Below are 17648 nucleotides of genomic sequence, written 5' to 3' on the forward strand. Positions count from 1 at the left end.
CAAAAATGGCTTAAAACTTGAATCCCTTCACTGATAGCTGAGTACAGTGCTCCTTATGTTAACATCTACTTGCAAGAAAATTGAAGGGGCTTAAAGTATGTGAAATATTAATCTTTTAGGTTTAATTTTACAAAAGAGCTGATCGGAAGTAGTTGAAGTTGTCCATATGCATTAGTTATGCCTTATAAAAATCAGAATTGCCAATGTACTTAAATCAGGAGTGAATATTTTTTTCTCTAGCACACCAATATAAACAAGATCATCAAGACTAGCCTGCATGTCCAAAAGACTTCAAGGTCAACAAAGTTGATTGCTGACAACAGGATACAGTGATATGAATTTATTTCAGAGTTGTGCCTTAATTGCCTTGAACCTTCACAGCTTACCTTCTTCACTGGAAAAATGAACAAAATGTAACAAATATCAAATATCTCCCATCTTTGGGTGCCTAATTTCACATAAAAGAAATAGGTTTCTCTTGGATTTTGTTTATTTTTCATTTTTCTTCTAGCTGGTAAATGCACTTCAAAACCTAGTCTGTGGATGACGTCACAAGTACACATCCTCAAATGCATTTGGAAATCACACTGATTTTCATGAATACTCAAAGAAATGCTGGTGTTTAATATCAGCAATCTCTGAATGACTGTAAACTTATCAGCAACATAGCCAGTTTCTATTGGTTACTAAATTGAGAGCTTTCATAAAAGAATGAGCAACTATTAAAACTGGTTTAATTTCTAAACCTAATTGTTTAAGCCCCCTCCCATTCTCAGAAATGTACCACTTTGACAATTAACTCCATACATTTATAGATATCGTCAACTGATTTGTAGTGCAAATCATTCCAACATTTCGATGCCAACAAAAATAAATCTATTTTCTGACTGCAAGTGGTTACAGAGATTATACCGAATACCAGTTTTAAAATAACTTTAGTTACGCCACTTAGCTTTAAATGGATTGGGTTTTTTTTTTTTTTTTTTTTTAAAACAACATACAACCAGATGTTACCAGTAATGCTTCAGAACATGCACAAAAAACAAAATAAAACTAAAAACAAATAAGACCATCTGTGGATATATACTGAGTGCTTCCAAAGAAAAGTCAGTCTAGAAGCATAAATAGTGCCTAAGCTGCTTAAAGTAGTGCTGGAGTCCCAAGCCTCCTAGTGGTAGCAAGCAATATCCAATATCTTTATCTTACGCTGGAACCACAACTTCTATGTTTCTACAAATCTCTCTGAAGCTTTCTGTATATTAAGAGTAACATTTTACTTTAGAAAAGCAGATGTTTGTTAATAAACCCTTCCCATCCCCCAACACACAAGGTTTTATGTAATTGTTATCATAGGTATATAGTTTAAGTAATGCTCACAGTGCCCAAAGACAGAGACAATTCAGAGTAGCAGTTTTTCAAACTGCAGTAAGCCTAACATTCTGTGTTTTGTGTTTTTTTTCAAGCCTTTGAATTACTGAATTGTACTGAGACAGACCCGGAGCTCCAATCTCTTCAGCTCTGCTTACCGTTTGAAAACGTCACATACATCTCTTCACAGGGAATGCTGACTCTGCCCGATTTGATCATGTTTGTACCGTACTAATTTACCATTGTTCCAAGTTCTGGATAGTTAGATTCTTTAATGCTGTACTAAGTGAAGTAACAAGGATATCACTGCTATTTTTTCTCAGTTATATAATTAAAAGGGTGCTGTAAACTCTATTGGCTACAGCATACCTTTGGATGAGAAACAAAGACAACTGACGTCCCTTTTAAAACTTAGTGAAAACATGATGATTTCAGATGAAAGCTTTATGGAAAGAATGTAACAGCATTTAAATATCTGGCCATCAAAATTAGTGACAAATCCTTGATTGGTGAATGATACAATTTTCATTAAAATTTACTTTAGAAAAGCTGTTTTTTGCTATTAACAAAACCAGAATAACTGGCATAGATTGAAATTTAACAACTAGATGTCCAGATGAGATGGAGTGATGGGTTCAGAGATTTCAATATATATCTGGACAGTCTGAGAAATTTCTATCAAAGTATCCGCCTGAATATAACCAGTCTGAGGTTCCAGTGTATGGGTTATTGCCTTGATGAAACCATCTGTGAAAAGCAAATGAAGTGGGTAAGGAAACATGTATTAAAGGGAAAACAATTTTTTGCTTCTTTTACAAACAAGTGTAAAAAGGCACCTGAATTTCTCAGTCTACCCTATTCTTTCCCATTAGATATTTGACAGGGGGAGGGGAAGAAATCTAGTTCTTAAGTTATGTTTATCAAAGACTTTTCTCCATCCTTGTTTATATACCCCTTTCTTCTTGACCTTAGAGTCCTGGTTTTATCATTCCTGTCCCAGTTCATCAAAGAGAAAAATCTAAACATCAACATTCTTTATATTTTAAAATTGCCAACTCAGTTTTTGGCATAAAATATTCTTCCTCTTTTAAGAGAGTTTCCACACACAGGAAAAACAGTTCTGTTCTGTATTGCTGCATTTTGTACAGCATATCAGTAGAAACTCAAGTTTAAGCTGTTCTGTGTATTAATTGGTAGCAATAGTTGAAATCAATTGTATGTTCTCTAGAACAGTGGTTCACAACCTGTGGTGTGCAGAGCCCGGGGGGTCCGCAGACTATGTCTAGGGGGTCCACCAAAGGTTATTGTTACCATAGAACAGTGGTTTTCAACCTCTGGTCCAAGATTTCCGAAGGGGTCCTGTAGTGGGGCGGCTGCCCCACTCCATGAGAAGAAGGGCTGGAACAGGCCAGAGGGGTTGTGCAGACCAGCAGCCAATCAGCAAAGGCCTGTGGAGAGCCAATCAGGGCCCTATATAAAGGCTGCCTAGCAAAGGAGAGGGCAGTCTCTCCCTGACTAGCAAGGGAGGAGGACTGGCTCCTGAGGCAAGGAGGTAACACCTTGGACAGAGCAGTGCTGGGCAGGCTCGGGGGAGCAGAGGAGAACTCCGGCCCATTACCTGCCAGGCTGCGGCCCCTGACTAGAAGGGCCGAGAAGGTGCAAGGGGCCCAAGGGGAAGCGGCCCAGGGAAAATAGTCGGACAAGAGGGGAGAGAGGGAGGGCAGAGAGGCTGTTGCTAGAGGGTCCCTGGGTTGGGACCCAGAGTAGCGAGTGGGCCTGGGTCCCCCCGCTCCCTCCTTGCACTGCACCTGGCCACAGAGTAGTGTGGCCGAGACAGACTGCAACTTGCCCTGAGGTGAGGGGCTAGACTTTGGGGTTGTGGTTGGCCACTGAGGCAGGTGCAAGTCGAAAGACTGTCGTTTCCCCCTCTCCCCCAGAAGGGGGTGAGAATGGAGTAGTGGGCGCTGCCGGAGGGCAGTGTCCTAAAGCGAACACGGCCGAGTGGGGAGCAAGGCGGTTCCCAAATCAGCAGAGCAGACAACGGGCGAGACACCACATGCAAAGGGCGCTCCACAGCTGAGCGGAGCTAATTCCCGGAGCAACCAACAGGAGGTGCCAGTAGTGGTGAGTCCTGACCCGTTTACAGGTCCCCACTGCCATTTGAAATTTTTTAGGGGTCTGCAAATGAACAGAGGTTGAAAACCACTGCTCTAGAAGAGATTTTCAAAGGTATGAATGGGAATTAGACACCATTTCCCACTGAGTTTCAATGGGAGTTGGGTGCTTAACTGCTCTTTCTACCTTTGAGAATCTCCTCCTGTTGCTTCAGAATTTAATTTTAGCTGCTTACTACAAAAAAACAAAAACCAAAAAAAACACAAAAAAGTGCAAGAATAGCCTGGTTTCTTTTTCCGGTGTGCCTGTAAGGCAAGATTGTGAATCAGACCAATATAACAACAGATGCACTGTATTTCAAGATGCTTCTATTTTTTGTTGTAATTTTTGACAAGTGTTTTATTACTGAACAAGAACAAGGTGGTGCTGCACTATCCAATAGTTAGGTAAATCATTTTCCAATCTAAAAAGTAATACCTTTCCACAACTAAGACTTGATTGTGGGTTAACAGTAGGAAAAGTAAATACCACCCAAATCTTTCAGTGCTTATGCCTGTTACTACACTGAAACATGCCTAAATAGTAATAATCATAATCCAAATGTTCCTTTTCTTCCTTACACAGATGTATTCTTAAACTTCATTATCAGTTTCTTTTCTGTGGCCATATAAAATCTTGATTTTTTTTCAATTAAAGATTTTTTCAGTGATTTTTGTTTAATATTTAAAATGTAACTGAAGTGTTTATGTATTACAAGGACATTAACAGAGTGAATTCATGAGTGGGAGCCAGGAGATCGCCATTCTGTTCCCAAGGATGCCACAGAGTCACCGTGTGACCTTCAGCAAGTTACTTCACCTCTCTGAGCCCTACTTACCCCACCTTTGTAAAGAACTTTAAAGTTACCTAGGGATGAAAACTGCTTTAGAATTTTAAAGTATTGTATTAGTATTTTTTGGCGTTTGGTTATTTTAGGAGATAACCATTTGGGTTACATGTTCTTTACAGCAATTTGTTTCCCAGTAACAATCTGCACCATTGGGTGATATGTGTTGGACACCATTTGGTTGGCCCCATTTATCCTTGGGATGGCTGCTTTTTTTTGGTGCTGGCAGTACTACACAGGGAAATATCCACTGAACTCCACCTTCCACAAAAATCTCCCTCTCTTAAAACAACTCCTTTGGGATAGTCCCAAGGTTTTATTCATCCTGTAGTAAAAAGGCCAACCCCAGTAGGCAAAAGACTTTGGTACTCCCGTGGTGTTCTTGTGACAAGTTTCAGCCTCAACTTATTTACAGCAGTATGGGTACTTTGGGATGAAATAATCTACAATTTTGACTTCATGTTGCATTTTTCAAATGTTCTTTCCCCAAAAGGGCTTTAAGTGACACTATAAATTGTTCTGTAGTGCAAAGAGGAATCAAACAGTAAAAACCAAACCATTCGCTAACCTTAACTACATGCCCAACTTTCTTCCCCTCCTCTAATAGTTACCTTGTCCTCCATTCCACTTCATCTTTTGCACGTTCTTTACGAGCGGCTCTTTGTTTCTCTTCTAGTCTCTCTTTTTCTTTGCTAGCCAGGTCTAACAAACATTTAAATAGGAACTGGTTACATTGCAAAATAAAGACAACAAGAACAAAACATGGGAAAGGCTGGAGAGAAATAAAATTGAATTCACTTTAAGCACAGGAAAGCATTTGTTGTACACATTCTCTTTAAACCAAAACAGTCACCTCTGACCCCTTCTAGGCAGCAGCACACCGGAGGAGTGGATGATCCAAACAAACATACTGGGAATCCTAAACTTGGTATTTCATTTGTCAGAAACACTGTACTGGATGGGGTAAGGACTCAAACCGAATACAGCCAGAAGCAGTACAGGATGCATTCTTGTTATTCCACCCTACATATTTTTCCAAGCAAACTCCAGAGCAACAGAGAATCTTTCTGACCAGTTTCCCAGTATGTGCTTCCAACTGTGCTGTAACACAGGATATCTGTATTCAGAATCTACCATGGCCTCTTACACTGCCAGACTCTGCTGGCAAGAATAGTCATGTACACTGTTCTGGAGGGAGTAACATTCATGATCGTTCACACTGTGGTGATAAAAACAAAGTTACCCTGGAAATACAATTATCGCCCAGAATTAAGAGGTGGGTAAAAACCTTAGGACAGCCACCTCACCCCAAACCAGTTCTCTTCCATATTCCCTATGGTCAGGGGAGTGGAGGGGTGTAAAGAGAAAGAATTAACAAATACCAAATCTCTAGCAAATACACATACCCAGCTCTCCATTTTCCATGCCTCTGATATCTGGACGTAGACGACAATCAGTGGGAGCTAAAACTGCTTCCATGCCAGTTTCCAGCTCATTGAGACTCACAGCAAAACTGGTGAAATTGTACATCTTAAGACAGAATAAAGATAATACATATATAGTAAAGTTTTTTGTTTTTTTTAAATCACAGTAAGTGACATTTGATTCCCTTTCCTGGGCTGTCACAATGCTATTTTCAAAAGCACTTATCATTGAACCAAATCTGCTCTCACTGACTGTAGTAAGAGCAGGGTTGGCTAATGCTGAGCACTTTTGAAATTACCACCTTTAATTGTGCTGTGGACTCAGGCAAATAAAAACATCATACTGCAGTGATTGAAGAGTCCTTGCTACAGAGGATCAAGAAAGCTTGTTGCTCATAGGTTCTCCGATTCTGAGCTGTCTCAAAGTTATCGTTTTTATAATTTATTGAAAAGGACACACAAAACAGACACACTCTAAAAGAAACTTGCCTATTTTTCCCTCATATCAAAGGATGATTTTCTGGGCGTTTTTCAAATCTAGCTATAAGTAGGGCCCTACCAAATTCACGGCCATGAAAAACAGGTCACAGGCCATGAAATCTGGTCTTTTGTATGCTTTTACCCTATACTACAGGGATTTCATGGGGGAGACCAGCGTTTCTCAAATTGGGAGTCCTGGCCCAAAAGGGAATTGCAGGGAGGGTCACAATTATTTTAGGGGGGCCATGGTATTGCCACCCTTACTTCTGCGCTGCCTTCAGAGCTGGGTGGCCAGAATGGCAGCTGTTGGCCGGGCGCCCAGCTCTGAAGGCAGCACCCTGCCAGCAGCAGCGCAGAAGTAAGGGTGGCAATACCATACCATGCCACCCCTACTTCAGCACTGCTGCCTTCAGATCTAGGCGGCCAGAGAGTGGCGGCTGCTGCTGACTGAGGGCCCAGCTTTGCAGGCAGCAGCGCAAAAGTAAGAGTAACAGTACCGCAACCCTCCCTACTAACCTTGCAACCCCCATCCCCACAACTCCTTTTTGAGTCAGGATTCCTACAATTACAACACCGTGAAATTTTAGGTTTAAATAGGTGAAATCATGAAACTTACGATTTTTAAAATCCTATGACCGTGAAATTAACCATAATGGACCGTGAATTGGGTGGGGCCCTACCTATAAGAATACCATGTACCTAAGATGAATTACCCTTGTCCATTACGATAACGTTCTTGGAAAAGCCACCATGACCAGAGAGTTCTAATTTATTGAACTAGTCACCTGTGATGAGTTTGGTGGTCTAGAATTTATCCTCCAAAGCAGCTTACTGCCTGGTATGACTTGCACAGTCTCTTGGATCTCTGGCATATCATCGGCCTCATCATTCCCAGCATCTTCGCTCTGAAACAAAAACACAATAATTGATAGTGGAATAGAGAGAAATTACATACAGCTCTTCTGCCTAGCATTCTCTGGAGAGGACATTAAAAATTCTATCAAATTCAAAACCTTCCATTATCTCACCCCACCTGTATCTCTGCTCTCCTTTCCTCCTCCTCCTCCTCATTTATGCTCTTCTTCATCCTCCATACTGCCCCTTCATCTCCTCCTACTCTCGACTTCATGCCTTCTTCCACGCTACCTACTATGCTTGGAACAGCACCTATTTTCTATCTAGCAAAAGCACCTTCTGTCATCAGCATTCATGTCTTCCAGAAATCTTTTCTTTCTTGTTTACTTCACCCTCCCTTTTCTCGACCCATATCCTATTTTTCCTGTCTTCAATTATTAGCTCTTCTGCTGTGGTAATGCATCCATACCTATATCCACACTACACACCACTTTTGGCAACACGTAAGGTATGTGTAGCTACAGGCCACAGTGAAAAGCAAGCTGCCTTCACTATGGCGTGTAGCTACATGCATCAGTGAAAGGCACTAGTACGGGGGTGGGGGGCAAGGAGGCAGCTACCAATTTCCAGAACCTTTTGCTGCAGCGAGGAAAACTCTGGCAGCAGGGAGGCAGCAGCTGCCACAGTTCTTCCCTGCCGTGGGGAAAGGCTCCATCAGCAGGGCATTGGCAGAGCCCTTCCTCGCACAAGAGCCTCTTCCCGCAACAGGGAGACAGAAGGACACTATGTGACTAAAAACAGCAGTGTAGACAGGAAGACATGGCCTGGGCGAATAGAGAGCACATACTTGGGTACAAACCCACAACTTCAGGCACGTTTGTACTCTATTTACCTAAGCCAGGCTTCACCATCTACACTGCTATTTAAACCCACGCAGGCAGGCGGAGTACATACTCTACTGAGCAGTGTAGACATAGCCTTACGCTGTTATGTAAAGTGCTGCATACATTGGGAGCACTAGGTAAGCAATAAGTCATAAGACATCTGTACTCCTGAGTCTTGTGTAGTCACATACCAGATTCTGAGGGTTGGTTAGCAAGCTGGTATGCTAATGTTCCTTATGCCTCAGTGAAGCACACCAAGCACATACTTTCAAGAGTCGAACATTTTAGATCCTCTGACTACTTCTTTTTTTACCTAAATCAATCTAAAACAAGCCATCATTTTAAACCAGGACTCATGTCTAATACAGTGCAATACTGGTGCTTTCTGCCATCTATGCTGGCTGCCTAGAGGTCATTAAAGATTTCATGATGCTTTTAAAAAAAAAGATTGAGAACTTTTCCAGGATTCTAACCAACATTCCCACTCTCCATACAAGACAGACAGGTACTGTTGAGGTGCATATAGCTGTTGCATTTGCCTACACAGCCACTGCACTACCAGTCTAAAACTGATTGAAGGGGTCCCATCATCTCTTACAATCTACAAAGAGGTGGTAAAAAAATTAATACCTTATTCCAACAAAATTAAAGAACCTAGTTTCAGATATTCTAGGAACAAAATGTAACAATTCCTCTCAGGACGAGATTAGAAAGATTGAAAAAGAACCAGGCTTCACGAAGTGTAAAATGCAGCGGGGGGGAAAAAAATTCTTAGTCTAAAGTGAAGCCAGCCCATCAGTTTTTCAATCATTAAAACACAGGGTGTATTGTATGTGCTGCTTGTGCATAAGCCCTACCATATCAGGTAGCTCGATGCCTCCCTAAACAGAAGGCATGAAACCCAACAGTGACTATCCTTAAAGGATCCTTTCCTTTGGAGAAGGTGACATTGCGTGGAATTTTGTTTCATTACCATAAATAATATGTTTTAATTTTTTGAAAAGCAAGAGTAAAATACAGAAAGACAGGCTGTTTCCTCTTTCCTTTGTCCAGATATTTTATTTTTTTCCATTTAGAATTGGAAATGGTATGATTGCAGGTTCCGGGAAACCACCAATCAGACAGACCTCATCTGCTGGCCAAATTGGAATTAAAATACTCTACTGCCTTATAATAACGTGAGAGAGGGGGTAAGTTTGTGCTGTCAGAGGTAGTGCCATTATTTCAGTATCAAACACTCCAAAATTGTAAACAGAGGAAATGCAAGAAGTATTTTAGAATCATTACAGTGAGCTTTGGCACTACTACTTAATGCTTTACTCTCAAGACATACAGAGGAAAGAGACATTCAGGAATGGTATTATAAATTTTCACCCATTTTAAAAACTGTATGCAAGTCTCACAAGCCACCAGCAACAGTCAACCAAAAATTTACAGCCAAGAAACATCTGGCTACAAAAATGTAATATTGCATCACTGCATCTTTCACACAATAAGAATGAAATTCACACTCCCAGGGTGAAGTCTGAATAAATGGGCTTTGCAATCTGGGGTGAGGAAATATTCTTCCTCCCAAATCTGAAAACAGGATGTGTGCAACTTAACCACAGTCTCTGCCACCACCATCTTTCAGCTATAAATGTAGCTCACCCAGTGCGACCTTGCCCCAGATACTGTCTGTATTCAGTAGATTTACACAAGTCATGGATCATTGGGTCACCCCCCCGCCCCGTCATTCCTCCCCTGGCCCACCTTCAACCCTGCACTCTCACTTCTTGCCACCAGTCCCCTCTATAGTGGAATCACTGTGAATTGGGCCTTCCAGAGCTAAATTGCAGAGAGGTCAAAAGGATTTCATCCCTGAGAGACTACCTGAAAAATAATAATGACCATCAATAGGGAAGTCCAGTACATTGACAACCTAGCTGAAAATGTCACACAATTAAAAAACAAAACAAGAAATTGTGTCTATCTAGATGATGTACATGTATTTAATCCAATAATGTGCTGTTTGGTTTGATATGCTTCAGTTTGTGTAATAGATGAGTAGTATTCTGAATTCAAATCAAGCTCAAGCTTACTTTTCAAGCTTCCTCTCTAAAAAAATCCTTGTGAATGCTTTCCATTGGCTTCCTGTTGGGCAACTCCCCTTCTAAATGTAAGTTAATCAGAAAGGGAAGATTAATTTGTTTTTTTAAAAACCTTATAGCCCTCATTTTTAAGCTCTTCTCTGCAACATGAACCCTAAAGGCTCAAAACGCAGAAGGAAAATAAAAAGCCAAACTTTTAAAATCTTATATTTTTAAGACAATCGAGTGATTTTTCGTGCAGATTTTTAAATGCTTGAGGTTGGCAATAATGCCATTTTCCTTACTAGCAGACAGCAAAATGTAACAATCTCTAACAGTAGTCACCAAATATCAACCCCAATCTCCATGACCAATCTCTCTGAGATGCTGAATGCCCTCAACTTTCACTGAAGTCAATGGGAGTTCAGAGCACTCATCACTTCCTGGTATCCGGGACCTAGTTATGAAAAATATCCACCATTATAGCTATCAGTTCACCACAACCACATCAACGGATGTTCTTCTAACAAGAAATTTTTCCTTTTCTGAAGATGCTTCCTTCAAATGGGAGAGATACAGCAACCCCAGCTCTCTCCTGAACAATTATACTAAAACCTTACCGGCTTCAATTTCTTCTGGTCACCACCTCTCTTTTCATTCTTTTTAGAAGCATCATATGTGGCAGGATTGATACACCATAAGCATTCTGTCCATTTGCCATAGATCACAGAGAGCTTCTTCTTGCTATTTATAGAGGAAAGGAGACTTATTTTTGCTGCCCAATTTCTATAACTTCCTAGCCTAAATTAAAATCAGCATGACTTAATCCAGATTATATTCAGGTTTTCCTGTTTCTTTTTTCCCCCCTGATTACTACAAACTTCTGGGAAGCCATTTATCAGAACATAAATGCAAAGATGAACATTTTCAGTTTATCCCAACATTTATGGTATTCAGTCCTGTGCTTTGAATGCTCCCTCACTATTTAGCCATCAGTCTTGTGCTTGTTAAACGGATTATAGAAGCAATGAAGCTGATATTGTAGTGTATAAAGACCAAGAGCTATAGAACAGGTTGCATTTGGGGAATACAGCTGTTAGCATTTTTCGGTAAATATTTTTAAATGAAGACTAGAAGTCCTAATACATTACTAAGGAAAGGACACAGTCAGCAATTGTATTATTCTCTATGTTGTCTCTGGATACCTCTCCTTTAAATCAAGATTGCTGCACTAAAGTCCAAGGTGCAAATGGCATTAAAGCTTTGTTAATAGTGACTGAAATGCTCACTCTAAAACCAGTAAGTGTAATGCTCACCCAGAAAATAGAAATGAATGAGAATGGGAGAGTCTGTACCAATGTAAAAATTTAGCAGTCATGTTGAGCATGTGTCAGTCCAATAAGCTAGTGCTATAAAGAAAGTACTAGATGCCCATATAGTATAAGACAGACAGATTTTCCACTTACTTTTTGTCCTGAACGTGACCCTCTACTCTGTGAAGCTCTTTCCCAAACAGTCCACATGGTTTAAAATTAAGGATACATTTATCTCCAGTACTGCAAAGGGAACAAGCGTACCATTTAGAAAGCCAGCATCTAAATGTCTGAAGTGCAGTGTTCACTAATGTATTTACTTTGCTAAAATGAAACTAACACTATTTAATGAAATCACTTAGACCTGTGTTTAATATTAGATATCAGGTAGTAAAAGCCACTAGATTATTGAAAGTCCTTGTTGCTCTTTTTTATTCTAAGACAGGCATAAAAGGTAACACTGAGAGCTTGTTCAAACCAAAGGAAGACTTTAATGGGTGATCTCTGCATAAAGTGTGCATATAAAACTCACTGGAGTCATTGGGAGTTAAAAGGAAAAGGAATATAGGACTGTCCCCTACACAGGGTATTTCTTATTATATCACTATCAATACCCTGATGGTGAGCTAATCACATGAAGTTGACAAAGCTACTAAAGGTAGCTCACACTGTAAATGTGCACTCAAGTGCTACTGCCAAACTACGTTACAGCCAGACATCAAGCCAGGATTCCTGGACTAAATTCAGGAAACTGAAATAACTGTGGCCATTATTGACTAGCGGGATGGTGATTTATGATGTGTATGTGTTAAACATAATTCACTGCAGAGCCATTAAATGGCAATTCACTATCAACTGTGCGGGGTTTGAACCGGTGACCTGGAGTTGAAAGATTCTGTATCCCATCCAGTCTTCTGCATAATCATGTGTTATCATAGAATATCAGGGTTGGAAGGGACCTCAGGAGGTCATCTAGTCCAACCCCCTGCTCAAAGCAGGACCAATTCCCAACTAAATCACCCCAGCCAGGGCTTTGTCAAGCCAGGCCTTAAAAACCTCCAAGGAAGGAGACTCCACCACCTCCCTAGGTAACGCATTCCAGTGCTTCACCACCCTCCTAGTGAAATAGTGTTTCCTAATATCCAACCTAGACCTCCCCCACTGCAACTTGAGACCATTGCTCCTTGTTCTGTCATCTGCCACCATTGAGAACAGCCGAGTTCCATCCTCTTTGGAACCCCCCTTCAGGTAGTTGAAGGCTGCTATCAAATCCCCCCTCATTCTTCTCTTCTGGAGACTAAATAATCCCAGTTCCCTCAGCCTCTCCTCATAAGTCATGCGCTCCAGACCCCTAATCATTTTTGTTGCCCTCCGCTGGACTCTTTCCAATTTTTCCACATCCTTCTTGTAGTGTGGGGCCCAAAACTGGACACAGTACTCCAGATGAGGCCTCACCAATGTCGAATAAAGGGGAACGATCACGTCCCTCGATCTGCTGGCAATGCCCCTACTTATACAGCCCAAAATGCCGTTAGCCTTCTTGGCAACAAGAGCACACTGTTGACTCATATCCAGCTTCTCGTCCACTGTGACCCCTAGGTCCTTTTCTGCAGAACTGCTACCTAGCCATTCGGTCCCTAGTCTGTAGCTGTGCATGGGATTCTTCCGTCCTAAGTGCAGGACTCTGCACTTGTCCTTGTTGAACCTCATCAGGTTTCTTTTGGCCCAATCCTCTAATTTGTCTAGGTCCCTCTGTATCCGATCCCTACCCTCTAGTGTATCTACCACGCCTCCCAGTTTAGTGTCATCGGCAAACTTGCTGAGAGTGCAGTCCACACCATCCTCCAGATCATTAATAAAGATATTAAACAAAACCGGCCCCAGGACCGACCCTTGGGGCACTCCGCTTGAAACTGGCTGCCAACTAGACATGGAGCCATTGATCACTACCCGTTGAGCCCGACGATCTAGCCAGCTTTCTATCCACCTTACAGTCCATTCATCCAGCCCATACTTCTTTAACTTGGCAGCAAGAATACTGTGGGACACCGTATCAAAAGCTTTGCTAAAGTCAAGGAATAACACATCCACTGCTTTCCCCTCCATCCACAGAGCCAGTTATCTCATCATAGAAGGCAATTAGGTTAGTCAGGCACGACTTCCCCTTGGTGAATCCATGCTGACTGTTCCTGATCACTTTCCTCTCCTCTAAGTGTTTCATAATTGATTCCTTGAGGACCTGCTCCATGATTTTTCCAGGGACTGAGGTGAGGCTGACTGGCCTGTAGTTCCCCGGATCCTCCTCCTTCCCTTTTTTAAAGATGGGCACTACATTAGCCTTTTTCCAGTCATCCGGGACCTCCCCCGATCGCCATGAGTTTTCAAAAATAATGGCTAATGGCTCTGCAATCTCATCCGCCAACTCCTTTAGCACCCTCGGATGCAGCGCATCCGGCCCCATGGACTTGTGCACGTCCAGTTTTTCTAAATAGTCCCGAACCACTTCTTTCTCCACAGAGGGCTGGTCACCTTCTCCCCATATTGTGCTGCCCAGTGCAGCAGTCTGGGAGCTGACCTTGTTTGTGAAGACAGAGGCAAAAAAATCATTGAGTACATTAGCTTTTTCCACATCCTCGGTCACTAGGTTGCCTCCCTCATTCAGTAAGGGGCCCACACTTTCCTTGACTTTCTTCTTGTTGCTAACATACCTGAAGAAACCCTTCTTGTTACTCTTAACATCTCTTGCTAGCTGCAACTCCAAGTGTGATTTGGCCTTCCTGATTTCACTCCTGCATGCCTGAGCAATATTTTTATACTCCTCCCTGGTCATTTGTCCAATCTTCCACTTCTTGTAAGCTTCTTTTTTGCGTTTAAGATCAGCAAGGATTTCACTGTTTAGCCAAGCTGGTCGTATATCACTGTTTTGATATTTGTGTCAAACACAAAAAACTACTTAACCAGTTCAGAAGAATAAATAATTTAGACAGTTTTCAGCAGATCAACAGGAGAGAACATTTTGGACCTACAAGACCCATTACAAAGGGGAAGCCTTTTGGATCTGTGATTACCATTTATCAGTCTCTATAATGGCCAATGCTCATAGCTTCATAATGAGTAATATTACCTGTGATTTACAATTTCTATTGTTCCATACTGTTCTATCCACAGTTTACCTATAATTATGTTATGTACACAACAGGTTGGGTTTGTCCACGTGTAAGCTTCATTATGTCTGTGAAAGAAGTCAGAAAAGTGAAGTCAGATGCCAGGAAACTAAATCCACTTCTTGAACTAAAGATAGAAAGTGAAACAGCATTAAACTCTTATTTGCCCTGAATCTTGTAGTGGGATGGAACACTTAGTACCCCACTGAACAGTATCTACTTAGCTTTATTTTATTTTATTTATTTTTTTAAAGTATACGGACTTTCTTTGTAACCAAGGCAGTGTGTTCTATCTGAATCTCACTAGACATTAATAAGTGATTTAAAAAAAAAGAGAGAGAGAGAGAAAAAAAGAGGAAATTGCCTATGGAATCATCTACAAATGTGTGCCCTTTGATAACATGTGCTCCGGAGCAGGGCATCAGTAGCAATCAAGACATTTTCAATATTTTAATTTGTCCTTTTAAAGTTGTGAGAGAATCTGATGCTCACAAGAGGGTTTTGACTGACAGCCCTAGACGCTGAAGTCTATTCAGCCACAGGAAGCCACACTGTAACCTTCCCCAAGTAGCCCCACCACAGGCCACAGCCATGACCCAGAGAGACCACTTTGAAAGACAAGAAAGCAGTTCCCTCTTCATGACTATTTAATATGAACATCTCTGCTGAGGCTGCCATCAAGGATACTGGTCACGACCAGTTTTGATAGAGACACGGACACCTCTCCACTGGGAACTAGGCAGACCAACCCACTCAGATAGATAGGTTTTCACACACGCATCTGATGGTAAATGCTTTTGGGCCTAGTTTCAGAGATGTGGAAGTCAATGGGCTCTGCAGGTGCAGAGTACCAGTTTGGGGAGAGGGGAGAAGGGGAGAGGGGGAGACACATCAGGCCCTTAATCTTAAGTGAGTTCTGGGGGAATGAACTGAAAAAAAAATTGCAATCTTCCCCCGCAAAAAAAAAAAAAAAATGAAAAAGAAAAAGAAAAAGCCCTCACAACATGGAGGGACCCTTGAGGCCTGCACCTGCTTCCACAGAAGTCAGTAGGAGTTGTGTCATTAGTCACTAGAGCTCATACCTCTTTGATTCTACAAGCTATGTAATTACTGACACCAGAAAAATAACCTTCTTGTGTAGGGCTTATACTTGAATAGAATGCCAGCTCACGATCTGAAAAAAGAGATTTTTGTCACTGAGTCCATGACACTATTTTCAGTCTTTTTTAACTATGTTCACAATCTAATTTAATCCTTAATTCCATCTTTCCACTTCATCCCTATTTTATTTTTTTTACTACCGAGTTACTCTGAAGAAAAAAATCCTAGCACTAAAATTCTCAGCTTAGTTTTGTATCAAACATGCTCTGTAGCACCAACTTTACAAAGACAGTATTTGTTGACTCAAGTCTCCCCCGCCCCCCCAAAAAAACAAAGTTTCTAAAAATGGTCAAACTGTTAATCTGTCAACAACTGGATTCCTATTTTCACTGGCTTGGCCAAGTCATATTTCTGCCATGAAGTCATCTTTTATCCCTCTTTCAACACTGATGAAGCAAATATTGTCTGGATTCAGCACTGTAAGCAATTAAGACATTTTAATAATATTGTAAGTCAAACTTTTCTCTCTCAATTCTGTTTACACAGAGAACACAAGAAAAAAAATATTTTGATATAATGGCAGCAAGAGCAAACAATTAAAGCACCAACCACTTTGTAACCTTCACCTTATATCAAGAAGTGACTGAACAAAACTTTGCTTAATGTATCCGACTGGTCTGTCATTTTCCAGTACTGCATAGACACAGCCTTAAAGTTTGACTCCTTTAGTGACAAACTGCCTCCCACTGAACTTTAGAACAATAGTTGCATTTTCATACAAGGCTCACGTGGCATAAGAAATTAGAGCACTTTAATATTTCTATTCATCCTGCGGTTTTTGGGATGGCAACATTTCTTTGGCCCACAAATATAACAAGTTGAAGCAGCACTCACCTGTCCTAGTTTACCACTTGAAATGTAATTTAATATTGGGGTTAGTGAAAGGTGGCTGCTAATCAAACTACGGATGTTTTGAAAGTGCAGTCATGACTAACACAAAAGCAGCATGTATGTTTACTTACAGCGTAGTTTATTAAACACATTGGTTTCTAATGAATTCTTGCCCAATACTGCTGGTATGCTTACAGATCTAGTTAGATCAATAGAGTCTCTAGTGTGTTCACAGGAGAAGTACAGCATCGAACAGTTCAGAACCCTAAAAAACCTTGAAGTGAATGGCACAAAACCTCAACTTGCTTTTTGACTGATCAAACCACAAGAGGTTAATGAAACACTTTTCTCAATAAAGGCAATTTTTCCATTACTAGCTTTTATTTTGGTTGAATGTTTGTAGTCTACATTTAAAAATGTATTAAAATAATTTATCTACATACCAAGGAATTGGGGTATAGAGGCAAGCTGCCCAATTACTCTGTTTTCATCACAACACAGTTCAGATACCAAGCAGCTCATGTTTTATATTCCCCAGAAAGATCAGATATCATAGCATCGAGTTACAGTTAGACAAGAATCTCCAATAGAAGTGAACCTGTTATAAGGTAAGCAAGTCACCACCTTATTAAAACCAAATGTCTATTTAAAGGTTTCACAAAAGCAGCAGATTTCAGAACCACTTCTCTAAATCTACATCTGTTTAAGAGCTCTTATGAAACCACCTCAAAGTGCTCAATTCCAGAATGACTTTTATTTCACTATCATCCTGAGTGCACTCATTAATTCCTTACCGAAAAGTCTAGGGAGGCTTTTTAATTTAATTATAGCTCGGCCATGCTACAAAACAACTTATGAAATCACTTGCTTCGTAAGATATGCTCTCAGTCAGACATGAGCCTGGGAGTAACCTGGAAATAGAGATTTGGTTTCAATAAAGAGGCCTCTGTACACAAATAGGCGAGTTATGTCTAACGGTAGGTAGAAATTTACCTGAATTCCTGGGGTTTACCATGGCATACAGTATCTGTTCTGGAGAAGTTATATATAGTTTACACATACACACTGTTGACATTATCAAAACCACCTGGGGAATTT

General features: G+C 40.9%; 1 protein-coding gene across 3 annotated transcripts in view; it reads right to left on the minus strand.

The window, feature by feature from the left end:
- The window catches only part of OSBPL2 (oxysterol binding protein like 2), a 58250-nt gene continuing 40602 nt past the window's right edge, over positions 1 to 17648 (minus strand). For all 3 annotated transcript variants that reach the window (XM_065413909.1, XM_065413908.1, XM_065413910.1), the window contains 7 exons: positions 14519 to 14626; positions 11548 to 11637; positions 10702 to 10825; positions 7059 to 7178; positions 5776 to 5899; positions 4981 to 5071; positions 1 to 2115 (listed from right to left, as the gene is read on the minus strand). In XM_065413909.1, coding sequence (XP_065269981.1) covers positions 2013 to 2115; positions 4981 to 5071; positions 5776 to 5899; positions 7059 to 7178; positions 10702 to 10825; positions 11548 to 11637; positions 14519 to 14626 — 760 coding nt within the window. In that variant the 3' untranslated portion in view covers positions 1 to 2012. The remainder of the gene's footprint in view (positions 2116 to 4980; positions 5072 to 5775; positions 5900 to 7058; positions 7179 to 10701; positions 10826 to 11547; positions 11638 to 14518; positions 14627 to 17648) is intronic.

This window comes from Emys orbicularis, chromosome 12 (assembly GCF_028017835.1).
Source record: "Emys orbicularis isolate rEmyOrb1 chromosome 12, rEmyOrb1.hap1, whole genome shotgun sequence".
Classification (NCBI taxonomy): domain Eukaryota; kingdom Metazoa; phylum Chordata; order Testudines; family Emydidae; genus Emys; species Emys orbicularis.